Source organism: Crocuta crocuta, unplaced genomic scaffold, assembly GCF_008692635.1.
Source record: "Crocuta crocuta isolate KB4526 unplaced genomic scaffold, BGI_CrCroc_1.0 scaffold113, whole genome shotgun sequence".
NCBI lineage: Eukaryota > Metazoa > Chordata > Mammalia > Carnivora > Hyaenidae > Crocuta > Crocuta crocuta.
The window spans coordinates 10,250,875-10,265,835 of NW_027530368.1; the positions used below are offsets into that span (position 1 = coordinate 10,250,875).

General features: G+C 38.5%; 1 protein-coding gene across 3 annotated transcripts in view; it reads right to left on the reverse strand.

Moving 5' to 3' along the window:
* The window catches only part of UGP2 (UDP-glucose pyrophosphorylase 2), a 62,544-nt gene that overhangs the window by 2,428 nt on the left and 45,155 nt on the right, over nt 1–14,961 (reverse strand). For all 3 annotated transcript variants that reach the window (XM_077766432.1, XM_077766431.1, XM_077766433.1), the window contains exons 4-8: nt 8,329–8,514; nt 7,079–7,212; nt 4,916–5,213; nt 3,571–3,768; nt 2,759–3,001 (exon numbers count right to left, since the gene is read on the reverse strand). In XM_077766432.1, the coding sequence (XP_077622558.1) occupies nt 2,759–3,001; nt 3,571–3,768; nt 4,916–5,213; nt 7,079–7,212; nt 8,329–8,514 (1,059 nt within the window). The remainder of the gene's footprint in view (nt 1–2,758; nt 3,002–3,570; nt 3,769–4,915; nt 5,214–7,078; nt 7,213–8,328; nt 8,515–14,961) is intronic.

Genomic DNA, 14,961 nt, shown 5'->3' on the forward strand with positions numbered 1-14,961 from the left:
AGGGGCGCCTGGGTGGCTCAGTTGGTTGAGCACCTGACTCTTGATTTTGACTCAGGTCATGATGTCATGGTTCTTGAGTTCAAGCCCCCCATTCGGTGTCTCCCTCTCTTTCTGCTCCTCCCCCACTTGTGCTCTCTCAAAAATGAATGAATGAATTAGTCAAAAAATAACCAACATGCTAAGAATCCAGTGAGTAGTTCAGATTATCTGTAGTTTAGCTGGAAAGAGATCACACTGTTTGAAGCAAGCAGCCTGGAGCTGGGCTTCATGGGATGGGTAGGATTCAGGAGAGACGGAATATTTCATGAACAGCAGCACAAATTATCATAAATGATCATTATCTTTCCCTCTTGTTTCCATAGATTTATAGGCAAGAGAAATGTTCTTACATGGCCTCATTTCCTATTTTGCTAAGAAAAATTAGAAGCAACCTGAAAAGTTTCACGGGCTTCTACTACCACCCAATAGCTCACTAGCCCATTACTCTGTCCCTCCTTGTACTGGGGTGAGACTGTTTACTTCAGCTTAAGGCCCATCCTTGTTATGGCCTAATTCAAGGATATAATCCAGTGATTCTTTGTCCTTCTTCAGTGTTTTCGCCCTCTGACTTCATCAATTCTGATCAATGTATAAACGTGCCATAAATTCTCCCATCTTTAAAAGGCAAAAAAATCTCTCAAATCCTTCCTTGAATCAGCAGCAGCACTTGAAACAGGGTGATCATTCCTTCTGTCTTGAGACATTTTTCTAATTTGGTTTTCAGGACACACACATTCATGGTTTTCTATGCAGTTCCTCATCTGTAACTCCTCAGTCACCTTTGTGGCTCCCTCCACTTCATCCTCATTCTCTAAGCCTTGGACTAGCACCTTAGGGCTCAGTTGTTGGACACTTCCTCCCTAGGTGATCCCAATCTCATGGCTTTAAATACCAGCTGTACATGAAGGACATGTACCTAGCTCTTCTAGATCTCTCCTCTGATCTAGAAAGAGACTAATAAACTTGAAAGTATAAGAAATACAGTATCTCCAAAATTGAACTCCCCATCCTGTTCTCCCTAAACCTACTTCTCCCATTTTCGTAAATGGCAGGCAATTCCTGCTTCCAGTTGCACGAGCTAAAAACGCTGGCATCATTCCTAATCTTTTCTCTCTCATACTCCCCATCTAATCCAACAGCAAATCCTATAGGTACAACTTTCAAAATATCTCAGCATGTCAACCTTTTTTCACTATTCCCACTGTTATCACCCAGTCAAATCCACCATTTCCTCTTGCTAGGATTCCTGCAATAGCCTGTTCCCTGGTTTCCCTGATTGTATACTTGCTCACAAGATCAGTCACTTCACAACCCTCAGCTCAACTCCCTGATAGTTTCTCATCACNCTCCCCCCATCTCTCACTTGTTCTGCCTCAGCCAGGCTGTATGCTGTAATGTCCCTAAAACATATTCATCCTCTGAGCAACTAGCCATTAACCACTCAGCCCCTATTCTCAAATTAGAGCAGCTGAAGTTCGTATCTCCTGCAGGGTATGCAAGAGGCTAGGAAGAATGAGGAAAAGTGAAAGCAGGGTGAAGCTAGGTGGAAAAAGGGTTGGCAATACCCTCTCAGAATGAGGGGGAAATGGTGGGTACTTTTACCACCAGGAGTTTCCCAGCTCAACCAGGCTGATGAGAGGCACCCAAAACAGGGACTGATGCTATCCTGGAAAATGCAGCAAAGCCGCCGGACCCGGAATCGACACAATCAATATATGAGGCAGTACATATCTCCACACTAGGTGGCACTTAAACCACAACCAGGACTAGAATAGACCTGGAGAGTATGGCAAGTCTCCAGGCCAGCCACAAAGGCTCATGCTGTCAACTTCAGTAACCTCACAATATTTTATGTGATGGAATTTTTAAAAAATACTTATTTATGAGAGAGGACGAGCAAGAGCAGGGGAAGGAGAGAGGGGTAGAGAATCCCAAGCAGGCTCCGCACTGTCAGTGCAGAGCTTGATGTGGGGCTCGATCCCATGAACCATGATATCACAACCCAAGCTGAAACCAAGAGTCAGACACTTAACTGAATGAGCGACCCAGGAACCTCCATGATGAAATTTTTTGAATTCCATTTATCATGTTAGGATAGGGTTTTACTATACTTGATGTTCCCCCTGCCCAGAATGCTTTTCACCCCAGATACTTGCGTGATACACGTCATTTCTCAGTGACCCCATCTCTCTAGGCACCCAGTATAAATTATACCACCACCACCACCACCCCCGGCCCACACATTCCCTATTCCTGCTTTTTCTCCACAGTATTTTCCGTCACTTGACGTACTTTACATTTATTTGCTTATTATCATTCTTACCTCACCAGAATATTCACGAAGGCAAGGATTTTAGTCCATTTTATTTGCTGCTAAATACCCAGCACTTAGAACACTGCCTGGCACATGGTAGGGGCTCAATATTTTTTAAACAATTAACATTCTCCCACTGATGAAAACAGTAAATGGTTTTACAAGAGACATACAGTAAAATGTCCCATAAAGTAAAAAGTTTTTGTACTCTCTAGCCATCAGATTTCAAAATTGAGTTACATGTTTATCTTCAACAGCTGATTCCCTTTAAAAGACATCAAAGAGGACTGTAATAGGTCAGCAGGAGAGATGGTATTTAGACCCCAATTCATTTGTGTATCATTTTCATACTTCAACATTTAAGAAATACAAATGTCCATGTATATCATATCTATAATTACATACCTTTGTAAAAGAACTGCCTAATTTAACCAAGGGCACTGTAGGAAATTCTCGCTTTTCACTCATTGTCAAAGATCCTGCATTAAGGCTATAGAGGTTTGACATCACAAGCAAGAGATCTGATGTGGTTTTGACAGGTAGGAAACGGCTCCTAGGAACATTAATACCTAGAGAGTTCTCAAAACTTTTAATGGCAGCCCCTACTGCAGTTTCTAACTGAATGACATTCAGGCCTCCATCCAAAGTCTGTAAGAAAGAAAAGGGGTCAGGGGAAGAGGAGAAACAGGTTTTAGCAACTTTGTTCCGTGGAGGCTACTAATATTTGGGGAGTGGTTTCAGACACCCATTGAAGGAAACAGAATTTTGAGAACTGATACTTAGCAAGCACATACCCTATGCCAGGTGCTTATACATACATGGTCTTTTTTTGGTATCATAACTCATCTCTTTATTAAACTTTCCATCTTATGATAAGGAACCAAAGGTTCACAGAAAGCTCATGCAAGGTGCCTGTCTGTGGCCAAAGGCCTTTAAGTGTCAGAACAACAAGTAAAATCGAGGTCTGTTCTCTACCTTAGGGCCCTGTCCTTTTGTCGCTACCACAGCCCAGGTCAAGTGACTGTCCCAGGGCTTGGCACACTAAAGAGGTGGGTGTAGACTCAGAAAGACAGGATCAGAAACTGGAGAGACTGACTAGGCAAAAAGGAGGGACCAGTGAATAGATGGACCAGAGGGAGTGGGGGCAGCGGGTCTATGTGCAGCCCACCTTCTATGATCTTAGGAACCAGGGAGACAGGGCTGCCCCTCTGGCTTACCTTCGGATTCACAATGATTTCCATATCAATAGCATTTTGCTCTTGCAGTCTTTTAACTGCTGCGAGAGAGATCCATAGATTGTTTGTGTTAAATATTTTGAATTTTGATACAGACTTGAACTCATCAACATGTGCTTTTGGCACTTGCGCGATTTCCACCAGTCTCAGTTTGCCTTCATACTGAGTGAGGGTCCCACCCTAGGAAGGCAGAGAGGAGTGTGTGAGTGCCTCCACATCTCTCCCAGCCACAGCCATACCACACTATTTCTAGTCTGTCCAAGGACATCGATGATAAAATCCCCCAGAAATAAAATGCTTTCACACTGATTCAATCTGTGATATGCAGCAACATACATATCATAGTAGCAGAACCAAAGAAAATATTCAGGTTATGCATCTTTTTATCCTGTGGACCCACCCTCTTGTCCATAATAAAAGCCATGGGGGTACATCAGAGTCTTCCTCACTTTTCAGAGGTCTGCTACCAGAACAGCCATTCCTCCTACTCCCAAACCACGGCCCATCACTAAACTAATCCTACCTCCTCAGACCCTGCTCTGACTGGCTATAGGATCAGAGGAGAAGAGGGAAGACAGAGGCCCAAGTAGATGAGAAGTGACCCCAAGTGGCTTCACTTAGCGATGTTCTTAAAGTCATGAGGCCACAGCGGTGTAGGAAGAGGGGAATGTTCACTCACATACCAGAGGGCATTTGCAAGAGGCACAGATAGAATCCAGCCCAGGGACTGACCATTTTAGTATTTACACATTGCCCACTTCTCTCATTATCGCTAAGTAGTAAAATCCTGTATACCATTTCATCAAATGCCAAGTGTCATAACCACTATACATTAAAAGTTATAAAACAAGTTTTTGCTTTGTGCCAAACTGCATTTTTTTTCAACTACAGAGACATTACAGTGATAAAAAAATATATTTAAGTGCATAGGTAAGAACAAATAGTAAATTTTCAGTAAAGAAATAATGAAATACGCACACTTAGGCACCAAACTAGAATAATATTAAAAGGTATGAACAGACATTGAAACTGTTTTCACTTAGGATTCAGATTTATACTGTGTACATGTGAAATTGTTTTCAGTTAAAATCATCCATATAGATTACTCAACAATACTGTTAAATCTTGATTTATATCCATACAGTTATGTCAGGTGGAACTTAGAGTGCTCTACAGAATACTATCTCACTCTGCCTTACAATGATGTTATCAAGTGGATGCATGTATTTTGCTTCACAAAGAAAACTTTGCAAGTAGAAATAGTTTGAACTACATAACCTATTAAATGTGAAGATACGAATCCCCAAACTGCTTCCTCAGTATTTACCTTTACATCTGCTCGTGTTTTATTTGTGACTTCCATGACAAATTCACAGGGTTTCCCATTGGGTGGGTTCATTAGATGATTAAGAATGTAAAGATCCACAGTGGCACCCAGATTATCTATGTTAGACACAAAAATATACTCTTTGCCTTCTCCTATAAGGGTGTCAAGCAAACCAGAGTTGTAGAAACTGGCGTAAATATCACCATGACCCGGAGGGTACCAAGCTTCTGTATTTTCCCCTGAGTATGAGACATCCTTTGCTACAGGCAGTAAAGATTCTTTATTAATCCTCGGGTACCTTTAAAGAAGACAGAAAGGTCTTTTTCAATATCAATTCTCAGATATTCCAGACCTTCAAGTAAAACGAAGTTAAATAAAACTGGGGTGCCTAAGTGGCTCAGTTAGTTAAGCATCCAACTTGATTTTGGCTCAGGTCATTATCTCAAGGTTTGTGAGTTTCAGCCATGCTTTGGGCTCCACACTGATGCTTTGAGTTCTCTCTTTCTCCCTCTCTCTCTATTCCTCCCCCCAACCCTATGTGTGCACGTGTGCGCATGTTCTCTCAAAAATAAATTTAAAAAAACCCCACAAAGTTAAATAAAACTTTCCTCCTTTTCAGTCTATTGAACAGTAAGTAATCAGAGGGAAATCCATTTAAGAAAATGTCTTTTTAAAAAAAATCTATTTGCCTTGTCCAGTAATCTGTTTTCTTGACCATAATATTTGCTACAAAAGAAATTTCCATCATCATACAAATGGGAGGACACCTCATTTTTAAGATAGTAATATATTTTATAACTTCAAGAGCGCCAGATTACTCTAATTTACTAAATTCACATTATGTAAATTTCTCAAACTTCCTTGGTTTTGGGACTGTTCCTTTCCCTGCAAATCTGAGAAAATCTGTCCATTCTTATAAAGAGATATATGCAGGGGTGGTGCGGTTTCTTTCCCAGAAAAATCAACAGAAGATTAGTGCTCAGGGGCATGTGTGTCCTACCACTAGTGAGAACATGTCTCGGGGCTGGCAGTGGGGGGAAGGGGAACAGAGGAGCTGGCACTCTAACAGACCGAGGACCAACCAGAAAATATTTGGGGCAGAGGACCTGCAACTAGAAAGTATCCAGGAAAAAACAGATTAAAAGAAAAAAAAAAACCTAAGGGTACAACTTTAGAAATATCCATTCTGTACAAGCTCATATAGCCCCACATCCATCCTTAAAAGGAAGACTTCTTTTCCCAGTTGCCTGGGCTTTGTCAAAATCCATCATCTGAATTCCTTTCTACAGGCATATCTCAGACATGCAGTTTCTGCTCCACACCACAGCGGTAAAGCAAATACAGCAATAAAGCGAGTCCAATAATTTTTTTTTTTTTTTTGCTTCCCAATGCATATAAAAGTTATGTTTACACTAGCATTTGGTCTTAAAAATATACATACCATAATTAAAAAGACACTATTGCTAAAAAATGATAACCATCAATGTGGGCTTTCAGCAAGTCATAATCACTGATCACAGGTGACCATAACAAATATAATAATAAAGAAAACATCTGAAATATTGTGAAAATACCAAAATGTGACACAGACACAAAGTGAGCAAACACTGTTGGAAAAGTGGCACCAATACCAACAGACTTACTTGTTCCATGCAAGGTCACCACAAACCTTCAGTTTGTGAACAACTACAGTATCTGCAAAGCGCAATAAAGTAGAGTGCAATCTAACAAGGTGTGACTGTGCTTCCCCTCCCCAAAGATGATTTTTTTCCAAAAGTTAGTCAATTCCCCTCAAGCCTATTCAGGATGTTGAATAAACTTCTTCTCATATGAAAGAAAGGTATCAATACTGTAGAATATGTAAAGATTTTCCTCGGCCCATGTGGATCCCAAGTATGCCCTTAGAAAGCCAAGACCTAAACAAGCTTCAAATATTCTGAACATGGAACAAGCAGATTTTCTCTTCAGAACGGAGGTTATAGAATCAGAGTGACTAATAATCACCTATCTATGAACAAGTGTTCAGCCTCTGAAGGCACTAAGCACTTGCAAACATGGGTTTCTGGCACATGCGCATCTTACACTGCTCTGTTTCAACAAGAGAAAAGGTATTTCCCAGGAATAACATCCCCCAAACGTATTTTTTTTTTTTACTTATCATACCTGCTTTGATTAAAAGTGTAGATTTTCACACGACAGTGACTGTACTTCTGTAGTATTTTTTTTGTATCCTCATCCGTGTTAAAAGAATTCATTAGAACAAGAGGAACATCTGTGTTGTAGGTTTTGTTTAAATGCTAGGGAGGAAAATAACAGATTACTCAGACTTACTTTTCTCTCACTTAAAAGTATAAAAGTCTTAATGGTTAATCACAAAGTATCCAAAACATTACCTATATGCAGCCAAATATAAATATTTAGCATAAGCCAGACATTTTGCTCAATAGTTCACCAGGTACTTGCTCATTAAGTCACAATCCTATGAGACAGAAAGAAACTCTTGTCTGCATTATATGGATGCTCAACTGATGCCCAGAGAGGCACAGTCCAAGTCCAGAGTTGTGTGCTCAGCCAGTGCCCTGTGGCCTTACTGGATAGGCAAATGCTGACTACGCATTTACTCTGTCCAGAGCACAGTGGGGATGAAAGTACTCTCGGAATTCACGTCAAGAACCGAAGCACTCCCCAACTGAAACCTTTCCAATCTTTAGGAAGAATTAAGGGGCAACACAGAATGGGAGAAAGCAGGTTCTCAGAAGTCAGACTACTGTCTTGGGCAAGTACACCAACCTCTCTGTGCCTTGGTTTCCTCACCTGTAATATGGGGATGATAATAAAGTTGAGTCAATCCATGCAGAGAGCTCAGAGTAACACTTAGCGTACAGTACACACTAGATAAATGTGAGCTGCTGCTACTGCTAGTGTTGTAGTTGTCAGGGTCGTAGTGATAAAGAGATTTTTTTTTTCCAAAAGGCCACTGCCCCTGAAGAATTTAAGGTCTGTGATTAACAACTTTATGGTAAGAGAGAGAGTTCTTAGCATCCATGACACCCAGCCAGATCTGGAAATTCTCCCTGGCCTCCCCAAAGAGGTTAATAAAGCCAGGTCATCCCAGCTGTGAGGAAGGCTGCCGCTAGAAAGAAATTTGGGAGAGGAGTAGGGAGATCAAAGGATAATCCAAAAAGATCCAGAATTTTCAACCACCATAAATGCTATTTAAAGATCAAAAGCTTTTACATCACCCCAAGGATTTGCCCTTGGGAACACCAAACCTTTTTATATACTAATAAAAAAACTAAAGATAGCAAGCTCCTTGACCAACTCAAATCCACATCTGTTATTTCATAAGATAACACGTATAATAACCTAAAATTGACCTTAGTAGTTTATGAGAAAGGCTGAATGTTACTCACTTCAATTTGCTGAACGGTCAAATCCAAAAAGGTATTCTCATTCCTCACACCAATCAGACTTTTTGGACCTTTGCAGCCCATGCTGGTTCCCAAACCACCATTGAGTTTCACCACCACCAGCTTATTTAGTACAGAAGATATATTATCAGGTAAGCCCCTGGCCTTTATCTTTTCATAGGGTTGAATCTGAAATTTAAAAAACAGAATTCAATAGTTTTGGTTTGGTTTTTTTTAATGTTTATTCATTTTTGAGCTAGAGAGACAGAGCATAAGCAGGAGAGGGGCAGAGAGAGAGGGAGAGACAGAATCTGAAGCAAGCTCCAGGCTCTGTACTGTCAGTACAGAGCCCAACGCAGGGCTCAAACTCACAAACTGCAAGATCATGACCTGACCTAAAGTCAGATGCTTAACTGAGCCACCCAGGTGCCCCTAGATTTCAAGTAGTTTTATGAGAGGTTAAATTCAGTCAATCTAAGGGTTATTTCCATGTGTCCTTTGAGTTTTGCTTTCTCCACAGAAAGTTTCAACTGCATTTGCTTTAAAGTCACAAGTCCTTCTGGTACAAAATCAAGTACTTACTGGCAACTTCTCTTGCACAAAGTAGTAGTTCAGTGGTTCATTTACATTCCAATGGAGTACAAGAAGGGGAAAAAGTTACAGTATGCAAATACTTGTCTGGCTGATGAGAACATCTAAGTCTCCTGGACTGACTTCAGACACTCAGAATTCCTAATTTGTTTCCATACAGTAAATGGGATACATAAAACTCATCAAATCTGTAAATATTTCTGGCACAGTATGGATCTACTTCAATTCTGGAAAAGTACATATATTACCACATATTATTCCTTCTACGAAAGGAGGCAAAAACAAAAACCAAAATATTCCTTGCAATTTTCCAACAGTAAGTCTCCCCTGAAGAGGAAGGTGGCGTAAGGATTTTGTCATACTTCTAAGTTAGAATTTAACTGTCAGACATCATTGTGTAGAGCTCGTATTAGAAAAGTGAGTGTGTTCTCACTGCTCCAATACTCTGATGGGGCAAGAAAGGCAAGAGTTGGGGCTGGAGAGAATCTCCTTGTTTGTTTCCAGGAGCGCAGAGCATTACTCCTCAACTTCTCCCTCCTAGGACAGGAACAACCACACAGTGGGAGACCAAATTCTTTTGTTCAAAGCAGAAGCACAAGCAAGTCTAAGTATCTTCTAGTAAAAATAGAGCTTGTGCAAAGGTCACAAATCTAACCATTTGCAGGACTTTATTATCCTTCTTTATTGGAATACATCATCAAATGTACACATCAGTTACAACATCATGGTGTGGGACAATTAACACTTGAGGGGACTGAAGAAATAAAACCATATAGTAAGTGCTCACTTACTATGAGCTGAGCTCTTTTTGTTTTGCTACCTGTAGAGGTGTGTGGGTGGATGGTGGATGAAGTCTATAATTGGGAAAGGAGTTCATGGGCTCACACTCCAGTGATTAGGTTGTGGAGGCAAAAATCCCTTTATACTTGGTCAAACATACATATGTGTCCTATGTCGATTCCTGACCACACAATTTCTGCTGTTAACAGCTCTTTCCACACAAACTAGTCTGAGACTCTTATTACCTCTACCCTTCATGACACCTTGTTAACTGCCAACTGCAGACAAATGCACTTTTTGCTTGGTGCAAACAGTGAGAAAGAAGAAGCACTCTTCTCCAAGACTCTCTACTGGTTACCATTCCAATTATCACTAGTGCCACTAGGTAGTCTTTAGCAGTCATTAATACTTAAAAGGGCTGGTGACACAGAAAGACCAAGAAGACAGGCTTGTGGGCATCATGGCCTTCAATGGAAGCTACCTCAATACTTGGATGCTAACCACCAAGGAGAAGAAAGATAAGGACGCAGGAAAGAACATGGACTATACTGGTTGCTTCCCGTGCAACACTTGGTCCAGTTGAGGACAACATATGGTTGAAAACAACTTGGATACCCAACACACACACACACACACACACACACACACACACACACACACACACTACCCAGGGTGCAGGTGACTGACATTCCCTGGAGGATGTTTCGACTCCACTGCCATGAACATTGTTTCTTCAGCATGTCAGAGAAACTGATAATATTGTTTGGGGAAAAAAAGTCCAATTTAAGTGCTATACTACTAGAAAAGTAAGAGGAGATGACAGAGCTAGAACTTGTCACCCTAATAAAACATGGCAGTTTATAATCCTTTCCACAGCCCAGCTGATGAAATTAACCAGTCAGTGAAAGGAATGCAACTGTGATATAATGGCTTCAAATAGTCTTATTATTAGGTTAGGAGAATTTCTTGGGCACATTACATTTACTCAAAGAGTTAGCAAATGGAACCAAGCCAATTATTTTCCAATTATCTTTTAAAAGCCAAGAATTTCCATTTAGCAGTTACTTTTGACTTCCCAAAAAAGACTGTTATCACGGAGGTCTCAAAACGGTGTAAGAATCAATTTAACTGAAACTCCCTAGTTCATGCATTCATTTTAGGTAAAATTATCAGTTCAGAAATATTTTTACCTATTTAATGCTTCCTTTAATATATTTTTTAAAAATTAATAAAAACATTTTTTTTCTACATATGAGACAGGCCTACATTTTCCAATTTCACCTAAAAAAATTTTCATTATGAAATGGCATACATACAAGTTCATAAAATATATACAGCTTTAAGTCAAATAACCTAAATAAATAAGAATAGTGCCACAACTTAGAAGTCTCCTGGAGTTTGTCCCTGATCATATTCCTCTTTCACCCTTAGTGGTAACCACCATCTTGACTTTTTGTCTATTTTTACCATATGTATCTATAATGATAATATTTTACTTAATTTCATCTCTAAACTTTTGACTTGCTTCTTTAATCCACACTTATATTTAAGAATAATTCACATCAATGCCTGAAGCTATAGTATATTTACTTTTCACCATCTAGTATTCAATTTATATATCCACTAAATGAAATAAAACTGTCACTATTCACTGATGATATAACTTTATACAGAGAAAGTCCAAAGACCCTACAAATAAGTTATTAGAATAATGAGAGCATAGCAACATTGAAGATACATAATCAAAGTTTTAAAAAAATAACAACTGCTTTTAGAGCCCTTGTACCCTGCTGGTAAGAATGTAAAAAGGTGTCCAGCTATTAAGAAAAAAAAGTATTGTGGTTCCTAAAAAAATTTTAAATAGAATACCATATTGATCTACCAAGTCCACTTCTGGATATACACCCCAAAGAACTGAAAGCAAGTTCTCAAAGAGATGTTTGCACACTCACCTTCATTATTCACGATAGCCAAAAAGTGGAAGCAACTCAAATGTCTATCAAGAGATGAATGGATAAAACATGCAATATACCATCCATATACATGCAGTGGAATATCATTTGGCTTCAACAAGGGAAAAACATTCTGACACATACTACAATATGAATGAAGTATGTTAAAGTGAAATAAGCCAGTCATAAAAAGGCAGTACCTGTATGATTCAGCTTATATGGGGCACCTAGAGTAGTCAGATCCTATAGACAGAAAGTAGAAGGGGGGTTACCAAGGATTGGGGTAGGGAGGAATGGGGGAGTTGTTTAATGGGAACAGTTTTAGTTTTGCAAGACCAAAGATTCTGGAGGTTGGCTGCATAGCAATGTGAATGTACTAATGAATTGTATGTTTAGAAATGTTTAAAGATGATTTAAAGAAGATTAAGTGTCTATATATATGAAGAATTAGAAAACAGAATTGATTAAAAATCGCAAATAGCAAATATTTAGGAATAAACCTAACAAAAGATATCCAAGACTTCTATACTCAACACTATAGAATGTTTCTGAGAAAAATGAAAAGACTTAAATAAATTCAAGGATGTATTTATCATGTTTATAAACTTGAAGACTTACAAATGTAAAGATGCCAATTCTTCCCAAACTGACCACTGCAATCCTACCAAAAGCACAACAGTTTTTTTGTGTGGAAACTGACAAGCCAATTTAAAAGTGTATGAAAATGCAAAGGGCAATGAATAGACAAGACACTCGCAAAGAAAACCATCAAGTTGGGAGAACCAACTTCGTAACGGTCTTTTCTAATTGTAGTAGCATAAAATTTGCCATCCTAGCCATTTATAAGTGTATGATTCAATAGTATTAAGTATATTCACACTGTTGAGCAACCAATCTCCCTAATTATTTTTGTCTTGCAAAACTGGAACTATACTCATTAAAACACATGTCCCCACTTCCTCCTCCACCCAGTTCCGGGCAACCACCCTTGTATCTTCTGCCTCTTGGAGTCTGACTACGCTAGGAACCTCGTACAAGTGGAATGATAGTGTTTGTTTGTGCTGGACTTACTTCATTTTGCCTAACATCCTCAAGATTCATTTAGCATTCTTTCTTAATAGTGGCTTATATGTTTGAGGATATTCTAAATTAATGCGGATTTTTCCAGAAGTCTATATTTAAAGTTTCTTTGTGTGTATGAAAAATATATGAGAAAAGGGAGGCTGGTATGAAGGACTAGAATACAGGTACAGCTTGACAAATTTATGGCAAATTGAATATTATAAAACTTATGTAAAAGTTATAAAATTCAATACTTGGCAGATATTAAAAATGGAATAGGATACAAGTTCTGAAGTCTCAGTTTAGTAATCAAAAAATGGATTCTTAGAGTTTATCGATATACCCTAACTTTGAATTTTAAAAAATTAAAGGATGAAAAGAAAATTACAAGCATAACCACAGTTCTAAAAGTAGGAACTGAAGAAAATGCTGTTCTTCAGATACACGTGAGAACAATGAAGAATGGCAGGATGTGGGTTTCAAACATCATTCAATACCTGTGTTCTCAATTTCCTCATATCTCTAAGGGATAGGCAGCCTGTCATTTCAAGGGAAAAGCTACAGAAATATAAACAGTATAAAAACATTTCTTCAATATTTAAGTATATTATAATCAAAACATTAACAGGATGTCAGTTTTTTCACTGTCACTCTCTAGACATAGTGCTGTCCACTAGAACTTTCTGTAATTATGGAAATGTCTTATTTGTAATGGCCACATGTGGCTGTTGAGCATTTGAAATGTGGCTAATGCAACTAAGGAACTGTAGTTTTCATTTTATTTAATGTTAATGTAAAATCCACACACAGGGCTAGTGGCATGTACAGTTCTAGACAGTCTATTTAAAAAATCAACCAAGGAATCAGAATTCTGTTTTCCATTTTCATATAACTGCTCAGATCTTTTTTTTGTTCAGTGTAATCTTTTTCCACTTCAATACCACTAACATCATGACAAGACATTCAACTGAACACATAAAGAGATGAGCTAAAACCTAATTCTTCCACGTCTTCAGTAATCAACATTCCATTTCTACAACAATGCACAATATTGAGCTTTTTACTAACTATACACTGATGTTCAATGTCAGTCTCAGAATTTGACCAAAGTATCTATATTCAGTCTCAGCTTAATCCTCTCGAAGGCTGAATGCCAACCTCCACCACTACACACCAATTCAGGAGTCCTGGAACGTCTGATGGGGTAGGTACTATCCTATCTTACCATTACTGCAACCTCACCAATTTAAATAAGCTGTACCATTAAGACTAGTTGTCAATATCTGACTAATCTGCTTCAAACTGAGGTAAACTTTCTAGATGTAACTTGGGATGAGAAATTTCATGTAACATGAATGTTCTAACCGATCTAATATAAATGATTACTACCAAAGCTATTTGTTTTATATACAATGTTTACAAATATTTCAGTTAAATTTAAATTGGGAAACTGACAAACTTAAATGTTGAGTATATAGGGTATCGTTAGGAAGAATATAATTTCCATTTTGAACTGATAAATGTTTGTACAGATATACAAAGTAATATCAAGTGAATAATGTAAACTTGATCATATCTTAATTTTAACCTTTAAAGAAATGCTTGGTATACTAACATGCATACCATTAAAGTAAGCTTTAGGAACCATGTTTAATTTTTAGCTGTGTAATTTCCTTTAGGTCATGGGTCTTTAGGAAAAAACACGAACAGGAATTTTTTACTTCCTGTTAAGATGAATTAAAAAGCAAAATGTCAACCTCATGCCTAAAGTTTCACTGAGAAAAAACCATCCAAAACAATATATATTCAAGATAAATCATTTCTGATCCACGCACCACAAAGTCCATGAAAAATATTTGGAGAAAAAGTACGTTTTGTTCACACAAATCAAACTTTAAAATATGGAGTTAGGACATTTGGCTTTCACCCAAAAGATATATCAAGTATACTTTCAGTTTTAATTCAAATCTCCTCAAGATTGGTATCTTAAGAACTTGAGTTTAATTTTTAATTTTTTTTAATGTTTATTTTTGAGAGAGAGAGAGCGTGCAAGGAAGGGAGGGGCAGAAAGAGAGGGAGACACAGAATCTGAAGCAGGCTTCAGGCTCTGAGCTGTCAGCACAGAGCCAGATGCAGGGTTTGAACTCATTAACAGTGAGATCATGACCTGAGCCTAAGTTGGACTCTCAACTGACTGAGCCACCCAGGCACCCCTAAATTTTTTTTTAGGATTTATTTTGAGAGAGGACAA